General features: G+C 54.3%; 1 protein-coding gene and 1 pseudogene across 1 annotated transcript; one reads left to right on the forward strand and one right to left on the reverse strand.

Annotated features, from left to right (window-relative positions):
- Positions 1–715: 715 nt before the first annotated feature.
- Positions 716–13080, reverse strand: LOC136570601 (serine/threonine-protein kinase PAK 3-like; annotated as a pseudogene).
- A 9141-nt stretch (positions 13081–22221) lies between these two features.
- LOC136570656 (zinc finger protein 345-like) lies at positions 22222–27295 on the forward strand. Its single transcript, XM_066571120.1, has 3 exons — positions 22222–23011; positions 26184–26344; positions 27004–27295. Exons 1-3 carry the CDS (start codon positions 22230–22232, stop codon positions 27192–27194), a joined length of 1134 nt encoding a protein of 377 aa, XP_066427217.1. The 5' UTR covers positions 22222–22229; the 3' UTR covers positions 27195–27295.
- The last annotated feature ends 392 nt before the right edge of the window (positions 27296–27687 follow it).

The following is a 27687-nucleotide window of genomic DNA, read 5'->3' on the forward strand; positions in this document are numbered from 1 at the left end:
CCGCCCTCAGGCCGCCACCGCGGCCCTGCCCCGCCCCGCTCCCACCAATCAGCGCGCCAGAACCACGACTGACGGCACCGTCGCCCAATCGCAGCCGGGGGCGGGCTCTGCACACGGCACAGCCTCGCCCCGCGCTCTCAGGGTCCCCCGGGCTGCGTGAGGGCAGAGCCGGAGGTGAGGAACAGCCCTGGAACGGGCCCGGGCCCGAGGGGATTGAGCTGAAAACACAAACAAACTTCTCCGCACCTCCCGCCATGGCTTTCCCGAAGCACTGCGGCTTCGGTGGCTCCGGTCAGCGAGAAGTCCCGGAGCCTTACTACTGCTACCCCTAATTAGGAGCATCAAGGAATCGCTTTGATTTCCCCCAAAAAGGGAAAACTGCCCCAACCCTGTGGATGAGTGGGCGAGGGGAGAGATTTCTGACAGAGAACTCCAAAAACTCAGAGCAGGATAATGAGAAGTAAGTGAAGAGCCTTAAATCCAGCCTTCCCCCACGCCTCCCTCCTTCCAGCTGCACCTCCTACCCCGGCAGTGCCGGAGACAGGGAATGGGGCCGTGCTCACTTCATGCCCCGGGGCTTCTCCCTCTGCTCAGGGACAGGAGTCGTTCCCCGGCTGCACCCTGGGCTCTCTCCCACCGGAGACTTCTCCAGGAACTTCTCCAAGCTGAGTCCATCCCACGGGGCACAGCCCCCCTCCAAGTGCTGCAGCGTGGGTCACTGTGCCCCGGGGTCAGTCCTGCCAGGACAGGCTGCTCCAGCGGGGCCCCTCTGGCCACGGGGTCACAGCCTCCTCTCAGGCATCCCTGTGCTCCAGCGTGGCTGCTCCGGGGGCTGCAGGGGATCTCTGCATCCCCATGGATCCGCATGGGGATCTCTGCATCTGGCACCGCCGTTTTTGGAGGCACCAGGAATAGGCTGAACTCTGCCTGAAGCTCTTCTCACATTCCCCACACCCTTCCCAGCACAGGGAGGGTTTTACCTCCTCACAGCTCCCCAGGCTGGGTTTGCAGCCCCTCCTCGTGTGGGATCTCTGGGGCTTTTCCTCCCCATTGGATTCCTGCGCCGTGGAGCTGTTCCAAATGGCCTCTTCCACGAGGTTCTGTGGCAGGGATTTGTTCTCCCTGGTCTCTGTCTGCAGCTCAGTGCGTGAGGGAGGAAGGACAAGGAGAGGAAGAGACAGGGAGAAGGGAAAAGGAAAAGGCAGGAAGAGAGGAAGGAACGAGAAGGAGCAAGGGAGGAAGGAGATGGGAAAGGAACGTGGATGGATGAAGGACAGAATGAGGAGAAGAAGGAGGGCGGAGAAGGAGAAGATGGGATTTGCCTCCATGCCAGAGGGAAGGGGAAGGAGGTCCCCCCAGTCCATCCCTGGCAGGATGGCGTTGGCAGTGAGGCTGTCCTGCAGCGATGCTGGGCTGGGAGATGGAGCAGCAGGGAGGGGAAAGGGGCAGTGATTCCTCCTGCCCTGCCTGGCTGTCCCACTCTGGAGCGTCCTGGCGCTGCCGAGGCCCTTGGAGCGTCCGGCACTCAGGAGCCCGGAGCTCACGGCTGCTTTATAAAGCTGACAAAGTCGGCAGGATGGGTCTGGGTATGATCTCAGCAAACTGGGTTTATTGGTACAGGAACAGGGGACAGAGCTGAACAGGGTCCAGGCACAAAGACAGGGTGCCAGCTGAGGGCACAGGGGGTTTTTATATGGGGTAGTGAGGGTGGAGCTGAGGGTCAGGGTCCAATGGATATAGGGGAAAATGGACCAAAGGAGGGGTTAAGGGTCAGGACCGCTAATAGGGAAACGGGGGCAGAGGAATGCAGTAAACTGGGGCCAATGGAGGGACAGAGAGGGAGAACATTCTAGGGACTAAGCAAAGATGGGTAATAGGGGTGAACTAGGGTAATTAGGCCAATGGGGTAACATAACTTTCCAAAAATCAGCATGTACCAGCAAAGATCTATAGGAGAAGCAAGCTTCTCACCATAACCTTGAAATCTATTCTTATTAGGGACCAGTCCTACACGGGTGGGAGATTGAGACTCCCATGGGCCTCCACACCCGTGTATCTTCCTTTTCCTCTCAGCCTCCTTCTCCTCCATCCAGACAAAGTTTAGGATTGACAAATCCTGGCTTTGGGGGAAGAACAAGGGGGTGAGTACCTTGGGTTTTGTGAGAAATGAGCCTCACTCTTTAGAATTTTTGAAAGTTTAATAAGGAATAATAAGGGACAAATCAGTAACAGCGCTGGTGCTTGGCAATGGCCAGAGGCACACTGGTTAACCACAGCAACTCTTCTTGTCTAGTTTCTCCATTGTATTCTTCAAATACATATTCATAATGATTATACATATTCAAACATTTCCTTGAACTCATTTACATGTTCCAGGAATTCTTTAGGTTGGTTTGACCCCCAACTCACCTTTGTAGAGCACGTGCAGGAATCGTGGATTGCTGTTTTGAGGGATGTGTGTCACTGCCTCACAAGGGCCCCTGGTCTGTGGTTTCAGCAGGTGACAGTTATTGACAGTGGAAGGGTCAATGGCAGGGGCCTCATCACATCCCTTCCTTAGATGTTATCTGACCATGCAGAGGCTTTTAGCTATTTCCACAAGTACTTTAAATGAACATTAGCTCTTTCACAAATATCTCTGAGTTGTTATTGTCAGTTAGTTACAAAAATAAAAGCATTAGTTATTATTTCACAACTACAGCTACTTCTACAAAAGTTAACATTCTAATGCACAACACATGGCATCCACTTTAATATTTTGCAAAAGCCAAAACTATAATGTATGTTTTTCACACTGTCCTCAAACTGAAATGTCATCCATAAATGATGTTCTGAGGATATGAGCTACACAGGGGCCAGGGCATTGGCCACAAAAAGTTGACAAATTGTACTATAGCAAAAGCAGTTAAAAGTGATTACAAACTGTACTATATCAAACTCGTTGTGATTAAGAATATTTTGCAGAAGTCAATACATAGTAGCAAAAGCCAACACTACCTAGTTATTTATAACAAACCCAGGGCAGGTTTTTCCCTTGCATGGAGCACCTGGGCCTTCCCCAGGCCCCTTCTGCCCTCCTGCAGAGCCGGTGGCATTTTCCAGCACACACAGTTTGTAACCAAGAGCCGGGTGCAGCCGAGAAGGCTCCAAGCGCCTCCTTCCAGGCTGACTCTGCAGGTGCCGAGGCTGCTCTGGGCTCTGCCAGGGCTCTGCTGGGGCTCAGCTCTGGGCCAGGCTGGGCCCGCTCTCCCCTCACATTGCTCCGGGCAGCTGAGTCACGGCGGGAGAGGGAAGGGACACGTCAAGGGAGTTGAGGTTTAAGAGAGTTTTTATTCATAAAACTGCCATAACAAACAGGCTGCTCTAACTACCATAACTAACTAGCAATGCTAACTACCCTAACTAACTACCAGTGCTAACTACCATGACTAACTAATTGTCCTAACTACTGTAAGAAGAAGCTGTCCTCAAGTGCTTCATCTGCTCTGCTGCTCCCTCAGTTGCTTTGCTGCAGTGATCAGAGGGGTCAGGCTGGAGAGAGGCTTGGCTGATGATAAAAATGGGTGCTGTCCAAAGCATAAAAAATAAAGAAATGAACTGTTACTTTCCAGAGTCAAGTTCCTCACAGGCTCTGTTGCAACAGGACAAAGGGAAATGGTTTGAAACTCAGGAGAGGGAAGCAGGCTCAGATTAGATCTAAGGAAGAATTTTTTAACCGGGAGAGTGGGGAAACACTGACAGGAGGTGCCCAGAGATGTGGGAGGTGCCTCCTGCCTGGAAACATCCAAGCTCAGGTCAGGCAGGGCTCTGAGCCCCCTGAGCTGCTTGAAGATGTCCCTGCTCGCTGTGGGGCACCAGGTCCAGATGAGCTCGAAAGGAGCCTGCCAGGCCACAGCAGGCGAGGATTCTGCTCGCTCTGCGCGTGGAACGCAGCGAGACTGGAGACTATCGGAGGGGGCCCCACAAGAAAACCCCTCCCTGGCGCTGCTGCTTCCCCTGCAGCCCTTGGCTCTCACCTGCAGCAGCTCCTGGGCAGCCCAGCGCCGCTCCTCGTCCGGCTCCAGGCTGCACTCGAGGAAGTCCCGCAGCAGAGCCGACAGGCGCCGGGGCTCCTGCAGCTGCGGGGTCCCGTTCTGCCGGATCAGAGCGCGAGCCTGCAGGGAAAGCAAACTCAGCGCTCTGCCAGCTTCCTTCACACCCACACGGGCTCACATCCACCCCGGGGCCTCAGCCCCAGCTCCAGGGGCACTTTCCTCCCTGCCAGAGATGCTGCTCAGAGCTCATTTTGCTATGCCAAGCAAAAAACCCAAACCCTGCGGCTGCCACAGCCACTGCAACATCCAAATGATCTCGCCTTGAGAGCCAGTTTCATTGGCGGGCTTTGTTAGTAGGAACCTCCATCAGAAATAGCCCATTTTGCTTCTCCAAATATGGACACCAGCTTTACAGGCCATTTTCCAGATTCAGTGTGGTCTGCCTGTGTTATTGCAGAGGATTCTTCCATCAAGTGCATCTCTGCAGTGCCACTGACACTCAAGTAAATGCATTCCTGATGCCCCATCCCAGAAACTGCCAGGCAAGAAACAGGAGGTTTGTGATGCTGAAAGCTCAGGCTTGGTGACACAGAAAAAGTAGCTTGGACTAGGAAAGAAATATGTTAGACTATGGAGATGTTAAACCATCATCTTCATGTTTTCAACAAGTTTCCCAGTGAGAAGAATCAGGGGAGATCATCTTGCAAAACCTCTTTTAGAAACTCCTGCAGAAATCTTGTTGGGTTTGGGGCTGGGATTTGGGGATGGTGTGGGGTTTTCTTGCAAGATAACATTAGAGCTGATGCACTTGCTTCATATTTCCACGTCATCCTCTCAGCTAGAAGAGCTGCAACAACGAAAAGCCCAAAGCAAATTGTTGCTGGAGACTGCAGAACATTTGTCTGTGTGGAGGCACAAGTCCTCTGGGAATTCCCTTCCCATGTGCAGAAACCTCCAGCTGCTGCTCCCAGTGCAGGGTCCCCCTGTGCTCGCAGCCTCTGCAGCCCCTGGAGAATTTGCCTCTTACCATGGCCGCCGTTTCCCTGAAGTAAGGAGGTTCTCCTTCCACCATCTCGATGGTCACAATGCCGAAGGACCAGATGTCCACCTTGGGGCCATAAGGAGATCTGGTCACAACTTCTGGGGCCATCCAGTGAGCAGTGCCCACCATGGAGCTGCGCTGGTCCTGCTCAGGGCTGAGCTGAGCGCAGAGGCCAAAATCAGCTGAGGACAGAAACAAACCCTGTCAAAGACAGCTGGAATGAGGAAACCAAGCACAAAGATTCCCCACGCTCAGTCTGAGAGTGCAGTAGTGAAGTCAGCTGGAAAAGCCCTCAGGGCTGTAGCCAAGGAAAGATGGAACTGGGTCCTTCAAGAAACCCTCAGCTTTCCTGCAGTGGCTTTTACTGATTCCCTTGGAGCTTTAGATTCCCACTGCTGCCCCTCTGGAAGGGCCATGGCCAGAGCAAAGGCACTGCTGGCCCCCTGCTCCTCTCCTGAGCTCTCTGCAGGGGCAGCCGCTCTCAGCTGGCAGCAGGGGCCGGGCAGTGCCCCCAGCAGCCCTTGTGGGGCTCTGGCCCTCCCTGGGAAGCAGCCCCAGCCCCGCAGCCCGGGAGCGCCGTGCCTGGCCAGGAACACCCACCCAGCCTGACAGAGCCGTCCATGCCCAGGAGGATGTTGGAGCTCTTCAGATCCCTGTGGATCACCCGGTTGGAATGGAGGAAATCCAGGCCCTGCAGACACTGAGAGAGAACAAGAAACATGAGGGCAAAAACCAATGGCTGGAATATATCACACCAGAAAGGACAGCTCAGAATTCTGCCAGCAGCAGCTTTGCTGTGACAGGCCAGGAGTGCAGTGCACACAAGCTCCAGGCAAATGGTTCAAGGCAAAGCTGAGAACAGCAAATCAAATCCAAAGCACACAGAGAGTACCACAACAGCAGGAGAGAGAACAAGAACAGAGTAGAAGTGCAGTGATGCTGGCAGGCCGTTCACTGCAGAGGCTCTTTCTTCTCCAGCTCATGAAAACAACACAGAAACAAAGCCCTGAGCATGGAGCCACTCCTGTTCTCACGCCCTGTTTGGAAGGACCATCATGTCCCAGCCATGGGAGTGACAAGCAGGATCCCTCACCTCCCGACTGACAGCTGCCATCTCTCCTTCAGCCATGCGTATCTGTCTGACAACGTCCCGCAAAGTTCCTCCATCCATATATTCCATCACCAGCCAGAGATCTCCATCCACAAGGAAGCTGGAAGAGGAAAGCAATGGCATGGAGATGAAAGTGCAGAGCTCAATTCCCCCATGGAAAAGCCTGGAGTGGAGTTTTGTTTCCAGGTCACTTGTCAGTGAGGACAGAATCAGATGGAGAGACATTCCTGCCAGGCTGCACAGCCCTTGGAATCTGCACAGTCTAAAGGAGAAGGAGACACCTGTGAGAAAGGAGAGGCCTTGGATGGCAAGCAGGTGAAAAATGCAGTTTAGCAACAGCCCAGATCAATGTGGAATCACAACACTTGGCCCCAGCTGGTTCAGCTTCTGAACTCATCAGTTCCACCATTCCCTCCAGAACAAGGCAACACAACTGCCAGGGTTATCCAGGGGAGGAGGCTGTGCAGCACTTGGGACAAAAGCAGTCAGAAAACCTTTCAGAAAGTCCCTTCAGAAACAGGCAAGGCCAGTGAAAAATGGGCAAATGAGGCATTTCTGGAAACAAGAACTTGGTCTTACTGGCATCTTTAGCAATGGAAAAGGGCTGGGAAGAAGAAGCCAAGGGAAATAATTTCTGCTGTGGTTTATCAGCACTTGCTGAGCGACACAGCAAACGGGGTCAACTTGAAGGAAAAACCAAAGCAAAGCAACAAAAGCACGTGGAGGGAGTGAACTGCCAGGCTGTTGGTTTGGGAAGATGTGGCTGGGTCAGGCATTTTCAAAACAGGCTACAGACTCCAGATGCCAGGAAAGGTTAACGCAGGGCCCGGGCACGGGATCAGAGCTGAAGCACTCACCTGTCCAAAGAGTTGACAATGTTGGGGTGCTTCTTGTCCTTTAGGAGCAGGATCTCATTCACAGCTCGTTCCCTGTTCTGCCCTCTGAGACTCATTTTCTTGATGGCCACCTGAAGGGACATTGCAGCCTTTAACTGGAGGAGTCTGTGGCAGGAGGCCACAGCAAACACGGAGAGAGTCTTTTTGGAGCGACGGAGCCGGGCTGTGCCAAACTGCCTTGGGATGGGACACAGAGCTCAGCAAGGGCCATTCCCACAGCCCATTGCTCTGCCAGCTGGGGGCTGCTTACAGGACACATGGCCAGAGACATTTGGCCTTGCAAGCTCTGCAGAAATGGTCCCTCAGCTGTCAGCCTCAAAGCTCTAACAACATTCTCTGCACCTACAGTCTTCTCAAATGGCCTCAACACTCTTATTATTATTATTATTCAAACCCATTTTGCAAGCAGGAGGTAATTCTGGTTCTGTGAAAACAGAGCAAAACAGCCAGGAACCCCTTAGCAATTCTATGGGATTTGGTCATGATTTCAGATCCAGCTGCTCTGTTTGGGATTGCAGAACAAAGCAGACACGCACACCCATTGCTCAGGTGATCCCTGTCACAGGCTGTCACTGACACCAGACCAAACACAATTTCAGGGTTTAGGAGAGAGCTTTGCTCTGGATATCCATCTCCTCATTTCTCTCCCTCTCTCTCTGTGAACAGCTGAAGGAGGACTAAAACCCCAAATTGAGCCCAAGCAGGATCTCTCCCTAATTAGGCCTTGAGGTAGCCTTTGAAAATGAAAGGCAGGATGGACATAATAGTGTTATAGTTTAGCTAATAAGAGCTAGATAATGTTCCTGTCTGAGGGTGGCATGAAGATAAATTGGGCCTCAGTCTCCAGCAGCTAATGCATTCACACTTTTAGATATGAAGGCCAAGCCAGCGTGTCCTGCTCTGACAGACACCGCTGCCCTCCTTGCATTCCTTTGGCGCTTCAGAAGGACCAAGTCTGTCCCAGCTGTGCTCTGCAGGCTGACACTGCTCTGCCTTCAGAGGAGCAGCCTGGGCAGGAAAGCTCTGCTGGCCCCCAAAGCTGCAGCCACGGCTCCCAGCAGAGGGGAAAGCCCTGGAGAGCTGCCAGACGTGCTGGGCATGTTGGCACTGACCTCTCCTCCAGTGGCCCTGTCGAGTCCTTTATAAACGGTTCCGAAAGCCCTGGAGACAAAACAGCAGAGAAGAAAGAAGCAGCGCTTTAGGCCCTGGCAGGGAAAGCCAGCCCAGACAGGAGATCTCTGCTGCCTGCAGCGTTCACAAACACCTGGGTGCATCGACCCTTCCAACAACAGCACAGCAGCCACCAGCCCTCTGCCATACAAGGTGTGCAGGAGAAAACTGAGACCCAACATGAAGGAATTGGGCTGGAGCAAATCCCAAATGTCCACCCTGAATTGCTTTAGTTCAAAACCTGAGGTGAGAAATGGGTGTCTAAAGAACTGGAAAAGAATCCATTTCATCCTTTTCCATTTCCTGCCTAAGATCTGCAGGTTCCACAAGGGCCCTGCCATCAGGCAGGTGATGCTTTTTCCCCCAGAGTGCATCAGCTCTGTGTCTGTTACTGAATGGATGGGGTCTGCTACCTGTGCTAGAATAGAGCACTTATTAGTTCATCTCTGGTTTCTGTTTCTAAACCATTAGGTTGATAATCCTGACCAGTGGATATTTTTTGAAGGAAAATATTTGAAAGAAATCTTCTTGAGAACTGTTTTCTGACAGTCACCACATGGTGAGTTGCTCTTTTAGGCAATCCAGTTCCAGGGACAGAAGATCTTCCAGGTCCTGCTCCTTGCTGCAGGCAGGACACTGCCAGCCTCAGGGGCCTTTGACGGCGCCTTCTGACCACAATTATCAATTCTGATCAGGACTGAGAGACAGCAGGATGGTAGCCCAGTGTCTGAAGGTGTTTGGAGCTCTCCTGACTTCTCACTTGATCCTGCACCAGCACAACACCCGGCCCTGCTTGTGCAGCAGCAGCTGCCGTGCACTTACCCTTGGCCAATCTGCTCCACTTCCAGGTATTTCTCGGCAGGCTCCTCCTCGCTCACGGTGTTCCCTGAAAGAAACCACGTGGAAGACGCTCCCTCCCAGAGTGAGACCCCGCCTTGCAGCAGAGCCAGAACCAGCCCCACTCCCTGGGGCCGTGAGCCCCTTGGTGTCAGCTGGGGAAGGACAATCAATGGCTCGGTGACATTCAGCTGCAGAGCAACACTGGATGCAGCTGATGCCCAGACACACACACAGCACCTGCTCAGGCACCCAGGAACAGAGCAGACGTACTCAGCTGCATCAGGCACCACTCCCCTCTCCCCTCTGGCTGCCCGGCTGTGCTGCTGTCAGAATGTTCAGCCCAGGATCCCACAGCGGAGGGAGGTTCATTGTCCTCTTCCCAAGCAGAGGGAGCTTCTCCATCCTCTTCCCAAAATGCTGCAGCTTCTCCATCCTCTTCCCAAAACGCTGCAGGTTCGCCATCCTCTTTCCAAGCCAGGGGATGTTTGCTGTCCACTTCCCATGCTGGGGGATGTTCACTCTTCTCTTCCCAAGCCACAGGATGTCCTCCAACCCCATCCCACACTGGGAGACGTCCATTGTCCTCATCCCACTCCGTGGGAGCTTGGCCACTCTGGTCCCACACCAGGGGACATCCACCGTCCTCGTCCCAGGCCGGGAGATGTCCCCTGTCCTTGTCCCACCCCGCGGGAGCCTCGCCGTTGCATTCCCACCCCGCGGGATGTTCGCCCTCGTCTCCCAGAGCAGCGGGAAGTTCACTGTCATCTCCCGGCACTGAGGGAAGTTCACCATCGTCCCCCAGAGCAGCGGGAAGCTCACTGCTGTCTTCCTCCTTGTTGACCTCCTCTTTGGAAGCAGAGGGAGCCCCAGGAGGTGCTGGTGCTGCTTCTGTGCCCTGTGGACAGACGGCAGCGTGAGGGACGGGAAGTTCTATCTCAGTTATCACCTTATTTATCCTCAGCTGCACATCCAGCTGCACTAAGCAGAAATGGTGTTTGGAGCTGTTCCAACTAACAATGGGCTAAAGTCGACATTGCCACTTATTGTTGGAAATTCCATATTCCACCATGGCTAAAGCCAGCAAGCAATCCTCTGCCTGCAAAACCAGACCTGCAGCTCTTCAAAAACTCTTCAGCAGAAAAGAAGAAAACTGATGGGAATTCCTTTGCTGCTGCTGCTGCTGCAAAGACACTGACAGGAACTTTCCTTCAGCCTCCCAGGCTGGCACTCGACTGCCACATGCCGAGCTCACAACTCGCTGCACAATTCCAAACACCAAAGGTTCCTTTCCCACTCACCGAAGGAGGAGCTGCTCGGAATCCAGACAGGAGGTGCCCTGCAATGGGAGAGGGAACATGAACCAGATGCTGTTAGGAGAAAAACTGCCAGTGCTGGGAAATGCCACGGAGCAAGGCAACCCCAAGAGAGCATTTTGCTTTCACTGCATCCCTCCAGGAGCCACAGTCCCTTCCCACAGCAAGCAAGAGAACAAGCACAAAACACTGGGCTGGGTCAGTTCTTGGCTGGAGCAGCAAAGGGAGGGAGTTCCAGGCTCTGCTGGCACAGACTCCCTGCTTGAGGGAACAGAACCCCCCAGGGCTCATTGCAGATGCTGTGCATGCCCCGCTGGCTGCAGACACCCCCTTTTTCAGCTGCAGCTGCTGGCAGGAGCTCTCCCAAAGCAATGGTGTCTTCATGGCCATTTGGTTCCAAAGTCAACTCAGCTCCAGAGGAAGAACAGAAAGCACACAGCAAGCCCAAAGGCACAGATGCTGCACCGAGGGAAAACCTCGACTTACGTGCCAAGTGGGTTAAAAAATACCCCGAATAAGCCACAGAGTACAGAGTGCAAACTGCAGCAGCCACGTGCTGGATCATTTTGGCTGCGCTGCACACGCCTGCAGCCTGTAGCCCTGCAAGCACAGAAGGACAGGGCTGGGCTGGCTGCTGAGAATGCCTCGGGCAGGAGGATCCTCCGGCAGCGAGCCCAGAGCCACTCTGGGCACTGAGGCCTCCGTGTCCCACAGCAACGGGAACACCACGGCGACGTGGCGCTGTTCCTGTGACATCCCAGCAGCAGCTCACGCAGAAACCGCCTGGAAGGTTCTCCTGTGTCACAAAGGAGCACAAAGAACCCTCCCAGGGCACAGCCCATGGCCCAAAGGATGCAAGAGGAACTCGGAAAATGCAGCAAACAAGGACACCCCATAGCCCAGCCTGAACACTGAGGAGAACAAGGACGGCACCAAAGCAAAGGAAACGTGACCTTTAGTCACTGATACTCCTGACTAAAAGCAGCAAGCCTTGTTCCATCTGGGATCTTTGTTCTAGTTCTAAAAACAAGCAAGGTCCTCCACTCTAAATACACAGAAGGCAGGAACTGGGGACGAGGTGGGATTAGGAAGGAGGAGGAGGAGGAGGAGGGAGAGAGGAAAAGGAGGAGCAGGAAGAGGAGGAGCAGGAGCAGGAACAGCAGGAACAGGAGGTTCCAGTGCCCCCTGTGGCCGCAGCCACGGGACCATCGCCCCCACCTCGTCTTGCAGCTCAGTGGGGAGGGGGAGCTCGTCCCAAATCTATCCAGGAGTCCCTGAGAGGGTTTTTTATTGGGGGGGTATTTGGAACTTGTAGATTGTGGAATTGACCCCAAATATCATCTGGTGTCTCTGGGAGGTTTTGTTTTCTCTGTGTGTGTAGGTTTGGATCTTGCAGGAGCCCAAAGCTGAGCCCCTTGGGGGGATCTTTGGGGGCCCACTTGGCCATTGCCCAGTATGGGCAGGGGAGGACATTGGTCCTGGGGACCCCTGGGAGAGCAGAGGAGGGGAACCCCTGGGACCCCCAGAGTGGGGAGAGCAGAGAGGGGCAATCCCAGAGCTGGGGGACCCCGGCAGACTGGAAAGGGGGGAGCCTGGAGAGGAGGGACCCCTGGGATCCCTGGGATCTCAAAGTAGAGCATCGGGGAGAAGAGCCCCCATGGACCCCCAAAAGGCTCTGGATCATCCCTGAGCAGGATGCCGGAGAATGGAGAATCCCTGGAACCATTGGACCCCCATGATCCTAAGGAAAGGAAACCTCTGGAACCCCAAAAGTGGAGAGATCAGCAATAGGGAACTGCTGGGAGAGTTTTTTTCGGCTGAACCTTGACATTGTGGAGGTTTTCATGGACACAAGACTCCTGCTGACTTCTACAGATGGAATTGGGCAGGAGGAGCCTCTACTCCAAGGTGTTCCCACCTTAGTTTCCCCAAACCAGGATCTGTCATTCCCAAGCTGTGGCCGGATGGAGGAGGAGGAAAAGCCCCAGAGATCCCTCATGAGGAGGGGCTGCAAACCCAGCCCAGGGAGGTGTGAGGAGGAAAGAGCCCCCCTGAGCCAGGAAGGCGGCCGGAGATCCAGCCAGAGCTCAGAGCTGGTGGAGAAGCCTCATGGCAGGGAGAAGCCCCACAAGTGCTTGGAATGTGGGAAGGGTTTCAGCTACAGCTCCACCCTGATGGAACACCTGAACATCCACACTGGGGAGAGGCCCTGGGAGTGTGGGGAATGTGGGAAGAAATTCAGTGGGACCTCTGACCTGAGCAAGCACCACAAGATCCACACTGGAGAATGGCCCTAGGAGTGCTTGGAATGTCAGAAGAGCTTCAAATGGGATTCAGAGATCGTCACTCAGCAGCACTTCCACACCAGGGAGAGGCCCTGCGAGTGTCCCGAGTGTTGGAAGGGCTTTGTGCGCTGCTGCAGCTCCATCCCCGATGGGAGGATCCGTGCTGGATGATCCCCAGTGATCCCCGTTGGGCAGAGCCCTGGTGACCCCTGTTCTGGGTGATCCCCGTTGGATAGGGGGAAGGTGCTGGAGAGATTTCTTTCCCTTCTCCTTGTGCTGCTGTGATTTGGTTGGTAATAAATTCCCTCCCTGTGTCCAGGGCAGGTCAGTTGTGCCCGTGCTGGATTTGCTGAGGGATCTCTCCCGGTCCTTGTACTCACCCACGTCATTGTCAAAGTGCATGAACAGTCGCCGGTTGTAGATGAACATTACCTGTCCCCTGTTCCTGTACCAATAAACCCAGTTTGCTGAGATCATACCCAGACCCATCCTGCCGACTTTGTCAGCTTTATAAAGCAGCCGTGAGCTCCGGGCTCCTGAGTGCCGGACGCTCCAAGGGCCTCGGCAGCGCCAGGATGCTCCAGACTGGGACAGCCAGGCAGGGCAGGAGGAATCACTGCCCCTTTCCCCTCCCTGCTGCTCCATCTCCCAGCCCAGCATCGCTGCAGGACAGCCTCACTGCCAACGCCATCCTGCCAGGGATGGACTGGGGGGATCTCCTTCCCCTTCCCTCTGGCATGGAGGCAAATCCCATCTTCTCCTTGTCCACCCTCCTTCTTCTCCTCATTCTGTCCTACATCCATCTATGTTCCTTTCCCATCTCCTTCCTCTCCTCCTGCCTTTTCCTTTTCCCTTCTCCCTGTCTCTTCCTCTCCTTGTCCTTCCTCCCTCACGCACTGAGCTGCGGACAGAGACCAGGGAGAACAAATCCCTGCCACAGAACCTCGTGGAAGAGGCCATTTGGAACAGCTCCACGGCGCAGGAATCCAATGGGGAGGAAAAGCCCCAGAGATCCCACATGAGGAGGGGCTGCAAACCCAGCCTGGGGAGCTGTGAGGTGGTAAAAGCCTCCCTGTGCCGGGAAGGGTTTGGGGAATGTGAGAAGAGCTTCAGGCAGAGCTCAGCCTATTCCTGGTGCCTCCAAAAACGGCGGTGCCAGATGCAGAGATCCATGGGGATGAAGAGATCCCCCTGCAGATCCATGGGGTAGCAGAGATCCCCCTGCAGCCCCCAGAGCAGCCACGCTGGAGCACGGGGATGCCTGAGAGGAGGCTGTGACCCCGTGGCCAGAGGGGCCCCGCTGGAGCAGCCTGTCCTGGCAGGACTGACCCCGGGGCACAGTGACCCACGCTGCAGCACTTGGAGGGGGGCTGTGCCCCGTGGGATGGACTCAGCTTGGAGAAGTTCCTGGAGAAGTCTCCGGTGGGAGAGAGCCCAGGGTGCAGCAGGGGAACGACTCCTGTCCCTGAGCAGAGGGAGAAGCCCCGGGGCATGAAGTGAGCACGGCCCCATTCCCTGTCTCCGGCACTGCCGGGGTAGGAGGTGCAGCTGGAAGGAGGGAGGCGTGGGGGAAGGCTGGATTTAAGGCTCTTCACTTACTTCTCATTATCCTGCTCTGAGTTTTTGGAGTTCTCTGTCAGAAATCTCTCCCCTCGCCCACTCATCCACAGGGTTGGGGCAGTTTTCCCTTTTTGGGGGAAATCAAAGCGATTCCTTGATGCTCCTAATTAGGGGTAGCAGTAGTAAGGCTCCGGGACTTCTCGCTGACCGGAGCCACCGAAGCCGCAGTGCTTCGGGAAAGCCATGGCGGGAGGTGCGGAGAAGTTTGTTTGTGTTTTCAGCTCAATCCCCTCGGGCCCGGGCCCGTTCCAGGGCTGTTCCTCACCTCCGGCTCTGCCCTCACGCAGCCCGGGGGACCCTGAGAGCGCGGGGCGAGGCTGTGCCGTGTGCAGAGCCCGCCCCCGGCTGCGATTGGGCGACGGTGCCGTCAGTCGTGGTTCTGGCGCGCTGATTGGTGGGAGCGGGGCGGGGCAGGGCCGCGGTGGCGGCCTGAGGGCGGCCGTGGCTCGGCAGCGGCGCCACTGGCGGAGCGTCTGTGCGGGCCCGGGAGCGGCGGCAGCGGCCGGAGCGCGGTGAGGCGGCGGCGGAGCTGGGAGGCGGTCGCAGCGCAGGTGGGAGGCGCGCTGGGTTGTGCGGGGGCTCGGGGCTCGCTGCGGGTCTCGGGGGCGGCAGGGGGCTCAGGCGGGTTCGTTGTGCCGTGTCCGGCGCGTGTTGCCGCTGGCGTGAGGGCGCTGCGGGAGCGGCTGCCCGCGGTCTCCTTGCGGCCGCTGCCTCGGCAGGAGCCGCTGCCGGAGCAGCGCTGGCTCGGCCCGGTTCCTGTGGCTGGGACAGAGGCGGCTGCCCCGTGCCCGGGGCTGTGCGGGGAAATTGACGTGGCCGGAGGTTTCTGTGCCCCGAGGAGACAGAGGAGTCCTGTACAAGTGACTTTATTGCTGAGCAGAGGGAGAGGCCGTGGGGCATTTGCCTTGCGCTCTCTGCCATTGTTGTAGTTCGCAGCCTCCTTTTTATCTTCATTTTCCTGGCCGATTCTCTCTCTCCCTTTGCCCACTGGCTGAGGTATTTGGACGGTTCAGACCTCCCGATCCGCCAACTGCATGTCCTCGTTAATGTGCACCCCCACTTTTGTAGAACAGCCGATATTCCTGGCTCTGTTAAGTCTTTGTTCTTTTTCTCAAAGTTCATGAATTTAGAGGAATTTTGAGCAGCAGTCCGTGTCAGTTTGTTCTATTGTCTGAAACTGATGGTTTTTCCCGTTACTTCCTTCTCTACAAGTCCCTGGCCCTATCTCCACGCAGATTGACTCATTGACTCTGGTTTTTTCTTACTGAGTCTTGTTTGGTTTTGGAATTATTCTGAGTGCCCTCATTCCCTGTCCTTCTCTAGGCATTCCTGGATCAGGTGGCCTGGCTGCCACCTGCATCCCCTCGCTCACCTGCTGAATGTGCTGCATCCACAACATTCTCCATTTGCTGTTTCCTTTTGCAGCTGTACCAATTTCTGTTGCAGAGTCAGATATGCTCACCATGGGCTCTGCCTTTAGCTGTGCAAATTCCATCTGTGCAAGCCGGCAGAGGGAATCAGCCCAATTCCTGCCCCGGGTAGGAAGACCGAGGTACATTGTCCAGGCTTTGCCCCAGCAGGGTTAATTTGCATTTCTAAAGCTCCTCTCCGGGCTACCTGGAATGAAGCTTCTCTTCCAGAGCAGCCATGCAGCCCACCCCACCCCCCCAGAATCTGCTTTTTAGTTGTTGTTGTTTTTGGTGGGTTTTTTTTTGTTTTTTATTTATTTGTTTGGTTGGTTGGTTTTTTGTTTTGTTATGGTTTTAGGTGGGGGGAGGGTTTTTTGTTTGTTTTTAAACAATATTTAAACAAACTATTAACTGTTTCTGAGTTAAATGGTCACCTTTAAAGCAGTTCTAGGTGAATGTTGAAAAACCCATAGCAAAACTTGATTCTCACACTTCTGTCCCAAACCTACCTAACCATATAAAGTAGGATTATTTTGAAAAACGATTCTCATGTTGTATTCTTGTCACTGAAACTGCGGGGAAAACAAAAACCCTCCAACAATATCTTTAGTGTTAGAGAGTCAAGGCATTACTTGGTTTTGGCAAAGATATGCAGCACACATCATTCCATCCACACATAGCCCGAGTGTGCAGAGAAGATCATTCCATGACACGTGAGATTTATTAGTTTTTTCCTAAACTTTATGTAGTCTGAACCAATCTAAATCCACTGATTTAATGTTCATTGCTTCCCAGTTGTGTAAGTTTTTAGTATTTGGTTTCCTGTTGGACCCGGATTTCTTCCCCTCTGATGTGAATTCGGTCCACACTCCTGGATTTCCTTCTCAGCCTTTTCCAGACCAGGTGTCGCCAGCTGTGCCGGGGGCAGTGTCTGGGGTAGCTGTTGGTTGCTGTTTGCTGCTGGGCGTTGATGTTTTGTTGCTGGTCGTTATCTCTGTGGGTGTCTTTTGGGCTATTCCCAGTCTGTGGAGATGTTGAACTCATCTCTGTTGAGTGGTGTAACATCCTTTAAATAAAACCTTTAAAATTCCTTTCCCCAAGGCAGAGACAAACGAGCCTGAGAGAAAGAAGATTTAAAAGAACCAAAATGGGTACATTTTGCAGCAATGCAGTCGCAGGCAGCCCAGAGTGTGGGTGTGAGTGAGCCCCAGAGTGGAATTGTGCCGTGGTGCTCCCCAGCAGCTGTGGCAGTGCAGGCCCAGCCAGCGCTGAAGCTGCAGCAGTGGCAGCAAGGCTTGGCCGCAGTGGCTGGAGGTGCCAGAGGAGGGTGGCCAGGATTTCCGAGGGTTTGAGCAGAGGATCTGTGGGCAGGCCCAGGGGCTTGGCCCGCTGTGGAGCCCTGGCTGCTGCTGCGTTGCCTTCAGGGCAGGCTCAGGGGCGGCTCCCATGGTCCTGCTGCAGGCGGGAAGTGCAAATCTCCGGGGCTTCAGAGCCCCTGAGGCCAGGCTGAGGGGTCCCCCCGTGTTCAGCTGTGCTGGCGGCTGTTTCTGGCCTCAGGGACACTTGGCATGGGCCCCTTGGCCACCAGTGGTGCTGCTTTGCACTCCTTAGGCAGGAGCCGATGTCCTGGCTGGGTGTTGGCAACAGCAAAGTCCCAGGGCAGGCTCTGTGCCAGCCCAGCTTCCTGTGGGAGAGATTTCACAAGAGACAGGATTCTGGCCACAGACTGCTTGAAACATACATCCCTTATCTCCACCCTGCACTAGGTGGAGAGTTACCAGGGTAAGGAATTCCAGACATCAATTCCAAGGGAGATAATTGAATATCTGCCCTGGGTCTGGTTCTTCTTCTTGCCATAGCCAATGGCAAAAGCTGTACCCACGGCATCTTGGTTTTTATCACCAGCTTCCATAGGTGTTTCTTTATTTCTCCTGACCTGAGCTCAGGGGGTGCCAGGGGTTATGGAGGTCCCATTGTATTCCTAAAGCTGCCATAACCCCCTGAAGGATCTTTCGAGTAAAATTAGTTCTTTCTGGGTCTATTGCTTCCACAATCCCTTCTCTATGAATTAATTATTTCAGAAATACCCTAATAAGTGATGCAGTGATTGCATCAGTCAGATTGAAGCAGTCAGAATTGCTTTTGCCCCCTGTTAGGTGCCATGGTGTCATCAGAAGATATTGAAGCCTTCCTGCCCAGGGCATTTCAGTGCCAGGCTCTTACAAGCACCCAGAGCTCCGCGGGTTGAGCTGAGCATGGGGCGGTGACCTGCGCTTTGTCTGATTCCCCTTCCTTAATAACAGCCTGTCTTGTAGCTCTTTTCCCTTCTGCTGCCCTTGCAGAGCCATCCACAAACACATTTTCTCTCTTCGTCCAGGGATTGTCTCATCAATCTCTCCCAGCCTGGGTCTGGAGCTCTGTCCCTTGAGTGCAGTCCTGGGTTTCTTGCCAGCCCCTCTCCAGGCTGTTCAAACAGGAGCTGGGTTAAACCCTTGCCCTGTCCTCAGTTCTGAATCCTCCTGTGCCACTGAACAAGTTTCATACTGTAATAACCGAGCCCTGCTCATCCATTTAGAGGCTCTTTTGGTTGTCAGAGCTTTAACTTGATGCCAGACTTGAACTCTAGGAGATCCTCCTGTTGTCATCAGTTTTCAGGCCTCAGTTCCCATGTGAGCTGTGTCTGCACAATTCTGCAGACATTGAGGCCACTCTGGCCACTGGGTTAAACATTTTAACACAAGAATTCTTCGGCATGGCCCTGTTTAACATCCACCTATAATTAAAATTCTTTCTCCCTGTCTAGGAAGGCCAGGGCAGGAGCCTCAGTTAATCTGCTTTTTAACACTTGAAAATTCTGTGATTCCTCCTTGTGTCCATCCATCCAGTTTCTTGACTGGAGTGTTGTAGGGAGAGATCCCTGGCTCCAAAGCCCTGCCTTTAAGAGAGAGTCAGTAATAAGCTGTAAGCCCTTCCTTCCCTCTCTTGGAAGAGGGTATTGATTTTAAATCAATACAAGCAACCTCTTGTTGCTTCAAAGTAATTTGGTGAGGCTCCATATCTAATTTTCCCTCTTTCCCTGGACTGTCCACATTTGTGGGTTCACTTCAGCATAGGCCTTGCCAGACATTTGACACATAAGTACAACATCATAAACCTCTGTATCACCTTTTACAATATAAAAATCCAGCCACCAAATTCCTTCCCAGTAAATTGCAATCACAGTAGGAAGAAAAAGAAATTAATTTATTTCAAGCCTATCCCCTACATCTCCTCGTAGTGGTTGATGAAATCATACCTGCTCATCTTTCCCACTTATTCCCTTAATAATTAAACCATGCCTTTCCTATTTTGCCCATTAGGTCTAAGATTCAGAGTGGATTGAGAGGCCCCTGTGTCCATCAGGAGAGGCCTCCTCTCAATGCCAACCCACCCTGAATGTTCTCAAGGGCTCCAGTGTGGAGGGTCCCTGGTGTGATGGGAGCTGTGACAGCCCTGCCAATCCATGTCCATCAAGGGGTGGACTTGCTGGTCCTGAGGGTGCTGCTGTCTGTGCTTGCAGTGTCCTTGTGCCCTGCAGCTGGAGCCCTGATTCCTTGCCAGGGGCTGTTTGGGTGGGCTGTCCCCTGCCGAGGAGGGCAATGCCTCTGCCGGGTGCTTGTGGCCGAGCCCGTGCCCTGGGTGCTGGGGCCCCCTTGGGCCCTGGGGCTGATCCCTCAGGGGCTGTAGGAACTCTGCCCTGGCCTTTGCCTTCAGCCTGGCTTTTTTCTCCTCCCTTCTTGCATTCACCTGCTGGGCCTTTGTGCCCAGGTGCTGCAGGGCCTTCTTCTGTCCCTCCTGCAGCCCCCCTCAGTGCCTGTGGGTGCTCATCCTCTGAGAGCTGCTGAGCTTTCTGCAAAATCATTCGTTTCTGTGGTGATCCCAACAAAAGAAAAGAAAAGAAAATCTCGATCCTTCCATGTTAATCCACATTTCCCAGGTGTTCCTTGCTCCTCGTCCCTGTGTTCAGGGTGCCCTCCCCAGCCCGTATCCCAGAGCCGCTCCCTGTCCTGCCGCAGTGTCCAAAGGCGCCCCCCCGGCGGGCAGGGCCGGCAGCTCCACGGGGCCGGGCAGCGGCCGGGGCGTCCCGCAGCCTCCTGGGGGCCGGGGGCCACTGCCGGCCCTGCCCGGGGCTGGTGGGGTCAGGCAGCGCCCGGCGCTGAGCCCCGGCTGCCCCACAGCCCCGGCCCGGCCCCGCAGCTTCCCCCAGGCCCCCAGCCCGTGCTCCCGGTCCCGCACCTCTGCGCCCGGTGCTGCCGCTGCCCCCCACAGAGAAACCCCCTGAAACCCTGACCTCCTTGTTTTCCTCTCCTGGAAACCGGGGATACAAATGATCAGCTGGCAAATGTTGAGGATAAGACTCTGCTGAAAAACATCCAAATTCTGAGTATTTTTCTCTTCCTCCCCTTTTCTTTTTCTCACCACATAGATTCCTCCTGCTGCTTCCTGCCTTAACCATATTCCTGCACACTCCCCTTCACCCAGTCTCTTCCCAGCACACCAACACCATCCATCCCCTGTTGTCCAAATCCCTTCTCCACTTCTCTTATTGCCCCCCTGGGTGTCCAAGTCCTTAATTGCCTCTGAGGGAGTGTGCAATCTACCTCAACCTTCTCCCAAGGGACCCTTCAGAGATATTTTGGGATCATCATCCCTTTGGCACAGGACCCCTTCCTGGCTTTCCCTTTTCTGTCTCCATGGGTGCCCTGCCATGCTCACTCCCCAAAGATCCCAGTGCACTCACTGATGAGATTTTCAGTGCTCTCTCCCTGCTGACTCTTCACAGCCCCCCCGATGTGTCACTCGTCTGTCTCCTGGTCACTCTCAGGTACCCAATCAGTCCCCGGTGCTGCCGCCCCCAAGGGGGCCGATCACCCAAACTGGGTGAGGCACCTTCAGCTGCACTCACTGCCCGCTGCCCCAGACGGTGGAAGGAATTCCAGACGAGTCCCAAGGTGTGTGGAAAAATTGACATCACCAGAGGATTCTGTCCACAAAGCAGACAGAGGAGTCCTGTAAAAGTAATTTCATTCCTAAAGAAAGGGAGAGGCCATGGGACATTTCCTACAGGGTCTTTCCGGTTGGTGGAGGACACAGCCTCCTGTTCATCCTAATTTTCCCAGCTGCATCTCCCTCTTCCTTTCCTCATTGGGTGGTGTACTTGAGAGGAAGAGACTTCCCAATCCACTTACATATCCCCTTGACATGCTCCCTACTTTTGTGTAGCAACCGATATTCATGGCTCTGTGAAGTCTTTGTTGTTTTTCTTCTCGAAGTTCATGAATGTGGCAGGACCTTGGCTGAGCAGCAGTCTGTGTCATCAGTTAACAACATTTTCTTAAACTGATGGCTTCTCCTGTCGCTTCCTTACGTACAAGTTCCTGGCTCTATCTCTCAGCAGATTCACAGCATCTGATTGTAAAGACACTTTCCTCTTCTTCCTTTCATGGGGATCCCGCGTTTGTGGGACATCCCCCCTGGAGCAGGGTGTCCCCGCCTTGCTGCAGCCCCAGCCCTCAGGCAGCGCTCAGCCAATCAGAGCACGCGGCTCTGATGACTCAGCAGTTGCCAGGCAGACCCGCAGCTCTCAGCGTTCCCCACCTGCGCTCAGCGCCCCCGTCGGCCCCAGCGCCCCCCTCGAGCGGAATTTGGGGAGGTGGGAGTGGGGCAGCGCCAAGGCCGGGCCCCCCCGCGCTGTCCTGGCGGGAGCGGCTGCAGTGGGGACCGAGTGCGGGCGGGAGCGGCCGAGAGCCCAGCGCTGCCCCAGCCCGACCTGCCCCAGCTCCATCCCTGCCCCTTCCGTGGGATGCTGTGGGTTTGGGGGCAAGAGGGAGCCGGCAGCGGGTGCTGGGCCTGGGGCAGGAGGAGAAGGGAAGGAGAAGCAGGGTTGAGGAACAAAATGGTGAAACCCTGGACGTGGGAGGAAAAGGTGGGATTGTGCAGGAGAAGGAGGAATAGCAGGAGGAAGAAGAGTGTGAGGAAGAGCAGGAACAGAGGAGGAGGAGGAGGAGCAGAAAGAGGCGGCACCACACGGTTCTACTCCTCCCTGTATCTGCAGCCTCCCCCCCAGCCCCAGGAGCTTTGTCCGTATGCAGCAGGTGACCAGGGGAGGGGGAATCCATGATTTTCACAGAGGCCGAAACTTGGGGTTTCTGAGCTTTACTGGGCAAATGTTGGTGCTTTTGTTTTTTGTGAGGGTTGAATGTCTGTATTTTGAAGGAGGTTTTTGCTGAATATTGACGTTTGGGAAGTTTTTGATCTGCATCTTGATGTTTAGAGGATTTTTGTGCTGAATCATGGTATTTTGGAGGTTCTTTCAGACACAAGATGCCCAATGACTTTCCCAGATGAACTTGGGCATGGAGGTTTTCCCAGTCCAAGCTGCTCTCCTCTTGATTGTTTCTGCAAACCAGGATTTTTAATTCTCAGGGTGTGGCCTGATGGAGGAGGGTGAAAAGCCCCGAATGTACCTCATGAAGAGGGGCTGCAAACCCTGCCCAGGGAGTTCTGGGGAGGAAAGAGCCCCCATGAGCCAGGAATGCATCCTGGGATCCAGCCAGAGCTTGGAGCTGGTGGAGAAGCCTCATGGCAGGGAGAAGCCACACAGGTGCTTGGAATGTGGGAAATGTTTCAGCTGGAGCTCCAGCCTGAGGCAGCACCAGGTGATCCACACTGGGGAGAGGCCCTTTGAGTGTGGGGAATGTGGGAGGAGTTTCAGCCACAACTCCATCCTGATCCAACACCAGAGGATCCACACTGGGGAAAAGCCCTTTGAGTGTGGGGAATGTGGGAGGAGCTTCAGCCAGAAGGGCCACCTGACGGAACACCAGAAGATCCACACTGGGGAAAAGCCCTTTGAGTGTGGGGAGTGTGGGATAAGCTTCAGAGGAAGCTCGGCCCTGATTCGGCACCAGGTCATCCACACGGGGGAACGGCCCTACACCTGCTTGGAATGTGGGAAGAGCTATGGGTGGAACTCTGACCTGAGAAAACACCAGCGCACCCACTCTGGGGAGAGGCCCTACGAGTGTCCTGAGTGTGGGAAGAGGTTTCACAGGAGCTCCGATCTCCTCAGACATGAGCGGAGTCACACAGAGGAGAGGCCCTTCCGCTGCCCCGACTGTGGGAAGGGCTTCAAGGAAAACGCCAAACTCACCATCCACTGGCGCATCCACACTGGAGAGAGGCCCTACGAGTGTCCTGAGTGTGGGAAGAGCTTCTCACAGAGCTCTCACTTGACAGAACACCAACGGAGGCGCCACTAAGGGAAGTCCTGTGAGTGTCCCACGTGAGGGAAGAGCTTTGTGTGCTGCTCCAGCTCTGTCCCCCATGAGACGATCTACATTGGATGATCCTCAGTGAGCGTTGTTGGGCAGAGCCCTGGTGATCCATGGTCCTGGTGATCCGTGTTGGGAAGACACCTGGCTTGGAGGCTCCGCATCTTCCTGGTTCCCTGTGGGCAGCTAGATAAACCCAGCAGCAGGAGCATCCATTGGGACACAGACCTACAATGGGAATTCCTTGGGGAGGGCAGATTTGTTGACTTTCAACCCCATAAAATCTTTTGCATTCAATCCTATCTTCTGGTGACATCAGGGAGTACTGAATGGTGTTGAAGGTATGTTCAGGGTGGACTATATGATGTTTGTATCCCCAGTCTGTTCTGTTTATGCTGAATAATAAGTTTTGTACCTTTAAGACTTGTCCTGAGAGTGAAGAGGGAGAGAAGAAGTGCGGTATTTGTTTTCAGAAACTGCACTCACTCCTCCACATTCCTGCTCCTGCACTGTGTTGTCTGCGGATGGACAGACAGCGGGACAGAGCTCTCCTTTGCTTTTAGTTAGTTTTAGCTAGCTGAGGTAAAGTAGTTCCCTACTGTGGATTGTTTTTCCCTTTTCTTTGGACCTGTTTAAACCTGCTGTGCCTGAACACCAGAAGAGCACGGGCAGCTCACACCTGTGCCCCACCAGGCCGGGCCTGGGCCGCGGCATTTCCAGCACCAGAGGGGCTGATAAGGGACTGAGTGAGCTGAGCTACAGCCCACAGAGGGACTTGGTGAGTTTGTCTCTCTTTTAGAGCAGCAAGAGGTTTTATTGTTTAATATTGTTTAGGTTTTATTGTGTAATAAACAGTTTTTTCCACTTTTCTTCAAAGAGGTATTTTATTTTTCCTGAACCAGCTGGGGGACACATGGACATGGAGGGGGACATAGCCATTCATGGGGATGTGGGTGGACACAGGCATGGATGGAGATGTGGGGAACAATGACAGGGATGGAAACATGGTGGGGAGACAGCCGTGGGTGAGGACATGGTGGGACATGGCCAGTGACATGTGGGGACATGGCCATGGCTGGTGCCATGGGGGGAACTTGCAGGGGATGTGGGGGATGCTGGGTTTGAGGGAGTTGAGGGTTCCTGGGAGGGATTTGGGGCTTGCTGAGGCCTTTGGGGACCCCAGGCCAACTGGCTCTGGCTGTGCTGGGAGACCCTGGGGGAGGTTCTGGGGCAGCTGCTCAAGGACCCCCTGAACTGGAGCCCCAGCCGGGCATTGGGCTCCTGGAAGGGGATGAACATCTTTGTCCCCAGGAAGAAAATCCCAGCACCCCCAGGGTGTCAGGGGCAGCTGAGAGGCCACAACAGGAGGGGAAAGCCAGACAGAGCTGTCACACTCTTAAACTACACCCCAGAAGTCCCAAAACTGAGGGATTGCTCCCAGGAAAAAGCAGCCAGGAGATGCATGAATTGAGGGAAAGGGGGGATGTGACCCCCCAGGCTGAGCAGGAGGGACCTGCATCCCCCAAAACCAAATAGGGACGAGAGGTGGAGCTGAAGGCACGATGGGAAAGGGGTGGGAGTGCAGGGAAAAAGAGGATTCAGAGTGGGAGAGGGATGGGATCCCCAGATTGAGTTGGGAGGGGTCCTTGGGTTGGGGGAACGATAGGAGAGGGGAGGGAAAGTTGGGGATAGGATAGAAAAAGGGTGGTTCCGTGGGGATCCCACTGTGTCCCCATCGCTTGATCCCTGGAGTGATTCCCTGGGGCTCTGGAGGGGAATGGATCTGCACTGGGTGGATTCCCAAGCCCCCTGCCCATCCCTGGGGGGCTCATGGGGGTTTCCCTGGTTCCCTCCACCCAAATGCTGCAGCCATGGGAGAGAGAAGGGTGTGAAAGGAGGATCTGGATTGGGCACAGAGGAGGAGCAATAGGAAGAGGAGGGAGAGAAGAAGCGGAGGATGGGCAAAGGAAGAGCAGGAAGAAGAATAGAAAGAGGAGGAGCCGCAGCAGAACCACGCTGTTTTCCCACTCGCCCGCTGAGTCTGCAGCTCCCCTGGCCCTGGCAGCATCTATCCCCCCAGATCTCACAGGTGAGTGGGGAGGGGGAACTCACCCCAAATCCATTGGAGGATCTCTGGGAGGGTTTGTTTCAGGGAAGGGGATGTTTGGATCTTGCAGGGCCCCAAGGGTGAGACACAGATGCCCCTTTGGAGAACTGTGGAAGGTTCCTGTGGCAAACTGTCTGTACTGGCTGGGGCAGTGGTACCAGCTGGGGGGGACATTGGTGTTGGGACTCTGATTGGCATCAGAGTGGGGAGAGCAACGAAGGCCAATCCTGGAGCTGGGGGATCCTGTCAGCCTGGAGGGGTGGGGGAGGCTGGAGATGAGCAGGGTCTGGGCCCATCCAACTGTGAACAGGGCAGTTGCTTTTTGAGCTGGACTTGGGAAGCAGGACCAAGGGCCTCACCTGTTGTTTTTCCCCCAAGCCAGGATTTGTCAATCCCAGTCTTTGTCTGGATGGAGCTGGAGGAGGCTGCGAGGAAAAGGAAGATGGCCTGGGACACTGAGGCAGGCAAGGAGGAAGTCACTGCCCCTTTCCCCCTCTCCTCTGTTTCATGTCTCAGCCCAACATTTCCTCTGGCTGCAGGACAACCCCGCTACCAATGCCGTCCTGCCAGGGATGAACTGGGGGGATCTCCTTCCCCTTCCCTCTGGCACAGAGGCAAATCCCATCCTGTCCTTGTCCACAGCTCCTTCCCCTTCTCATTCTGTCCTTCTTCCTTCCTCATTCCTTCCTCTTCTTTTCTTTCCTTTCCTTCCCCAGGCACTGAGCTGCAGACAGAGACCAGGGAGAGCAAATCCCTGCTGCAGAACCTCATGGAAAAGGCCGTTTTAAGCAGCTCCATGGCATGGGAATCCAATGGGGAGGAAAAGCCCTGGAGATCCCACACAAGGAGGGGTTGCAAACCCAGCCCTGGGAGCTGTGAGGAGGAAAGATGCCCCCTGTGTCCAGAAAGCCGCCAGAGATTGATTCAGAACTCAGAGGTGGTAGAGACAACTCGTGGCTGGCAGAAACCCCACAAGTGCTTGGAATGTGGGAAGGGCTTCAGCCGGAGCTCTGGAGCTCAGATGTGATCTGGCTCCAGGTGATCCACATGGGGAAACGGCCCTACAAGTGTGGGGAGTGTGGGAAGGGCTTTGGGTGGAGCTCCAACCTCATCAATCACTGCAAGATCCACACTGGGGAGAGAACCTATGAGTGTCCCGAGTGTAGGAAGTGGTTTCTGAGCAGCTCCAATCTCATCATAATGAGTCAAGGGATCAGCTGGAAATGTATTTACGATAATTGAAAACTGTGGATGAGTCAAGGGGCCAGCTGGGAGTATAACTGAGATAGTAGAAGATTACATATTTTAGTTAAGATTTTAAAATTAGTTAAGAAGCTATGTTAGCTAAGCAAAAATCACATAGGTTAGTGAAAGAGTAACAAATATATTAGAAAGTAAAGCTCGGAGTGACAGGGATAGATGTAGCAATTGTGGAGGAGCAGAGACCATAGAAATATCTTGCCTTAAGAATAATCAGTTTGGAGAGGCTTGGACCATGACCAGCAGATCAAAAAGTCCTGCAAACTCGCCATGGGTGAAGAGTTTACCATGAGGAAGAGAGCTTTCTTCTTCACATACGCCCACTCCCTTATTTCAAAATCCCACAGACCCAATTAAGGCAGTGCAATTGTGCAGACATATTAGGTATTCAGCTGATTATAATACAAAGTGGGCAGATAATGATTCTGTATTATGCATCCTTAGAAACTGCTTGGATATGTAAAACCTTTTCTGTATAGAGAGCAGGAGTCCGCAACTCCTTGCACATCCATTTGGAAATGATTCCTTATATGTCCAGCACTGCGATAAAATACCCTTCTTTTCAACTTTAATTAGTTGAAGAGTTGTCTGTCCGGGCTTCAGTACATCAGCAGATTCACACTGAGGAGAGGCCCTTCCACTGCCCCGACTGCGGGAAGGGCTTCAGGCACAACTCCACCCTCGTCACCCACAGGCACATCCACACTGGGGAGAGGCCCAATGAGTGTCCTGTGTGTGGGAAGAGATTCTCCAGAAGCTCTCACTTGGGCCAACACAAATGGAGGCACCATTAAGGGAAGCCCTGCCAGTGTCCCCCATCCCGGTGTCACCCCCTTTTTTCTGCCCTCAGAGCTCCTGAGCCAGTGGCAGCTGCAGCCCCTTCCCGTGGCCTTGCACCTGACTGGGACCTCCTGTGATTGCGCAGGGAGGATTGGGGCTGTGACTGAGCAGGGAGGGTGGGGGCCAGGGAACACTGGGTGCTGTGGGTCTGCCCAGCAACTGGTGAGTCATCAGAACTGCTCTCTCTGATTGGCTGATTCTTGTTCATTGCATTCTCTTGTTGCCTGTGGAGAGGCCTGGGAGTTGAGAGAAGGAATGGGACAGATCCCACCCCGAGCACTGCCACAGGGAGAACAGACCCAGCCTGGGCACAGGGAGTGAATTTATTACCGACCAAATCACATCAGGACAAAGAGAAGGGAAAGGAATCTCTCCAACATCTTCCCCCCACCTAGGGGGGTTAATGATGATGGAGAGATGGGGACATCTGAGTTTAGATCAGAAGCC

Source organism: Molothrus aeneus, unplaced genomic scaffold (assembly GCF_037042795.1).
Source record: "Molothrus aeneus isolate 106 unplaced genomic scaffold, BPBGC_Maene_1.0 scaffold_35, whole genome shotgun sequence".
Classification (NCBI taxonomy): domain Eukaryota; kingdom Metazoa; phylum Chordata; class Aves; order Passeriformes; family Icteridae; genus Molothrus; species Molothrus aeneus.

Excerpts from the sequence above, each read along its gene's own strand:
- LOC136570656 (XM_066571120.1), top strand. The coding sequence starts at position 22,230 with ATGAAGAGGGGCTGCAAACCCTGCCCAGGGAGTTCTGGGGAGGAAAGA. Across the intron at positions 23,012-26,183 it reads TTGACAGAACACCAACGGAG|CCACATGGGGAAACGGCCCT; the intron begins GCGCCACTAAGG and ends GCTCCAGGTGAT. Across the intron at positions 26,345-27,003 it reads CTCCAATCTCATCATAATGA|TACATCAGCAGATTCACACT; the intron begins GTCAAGGGATCA and ends TCCGGGCTTCAG.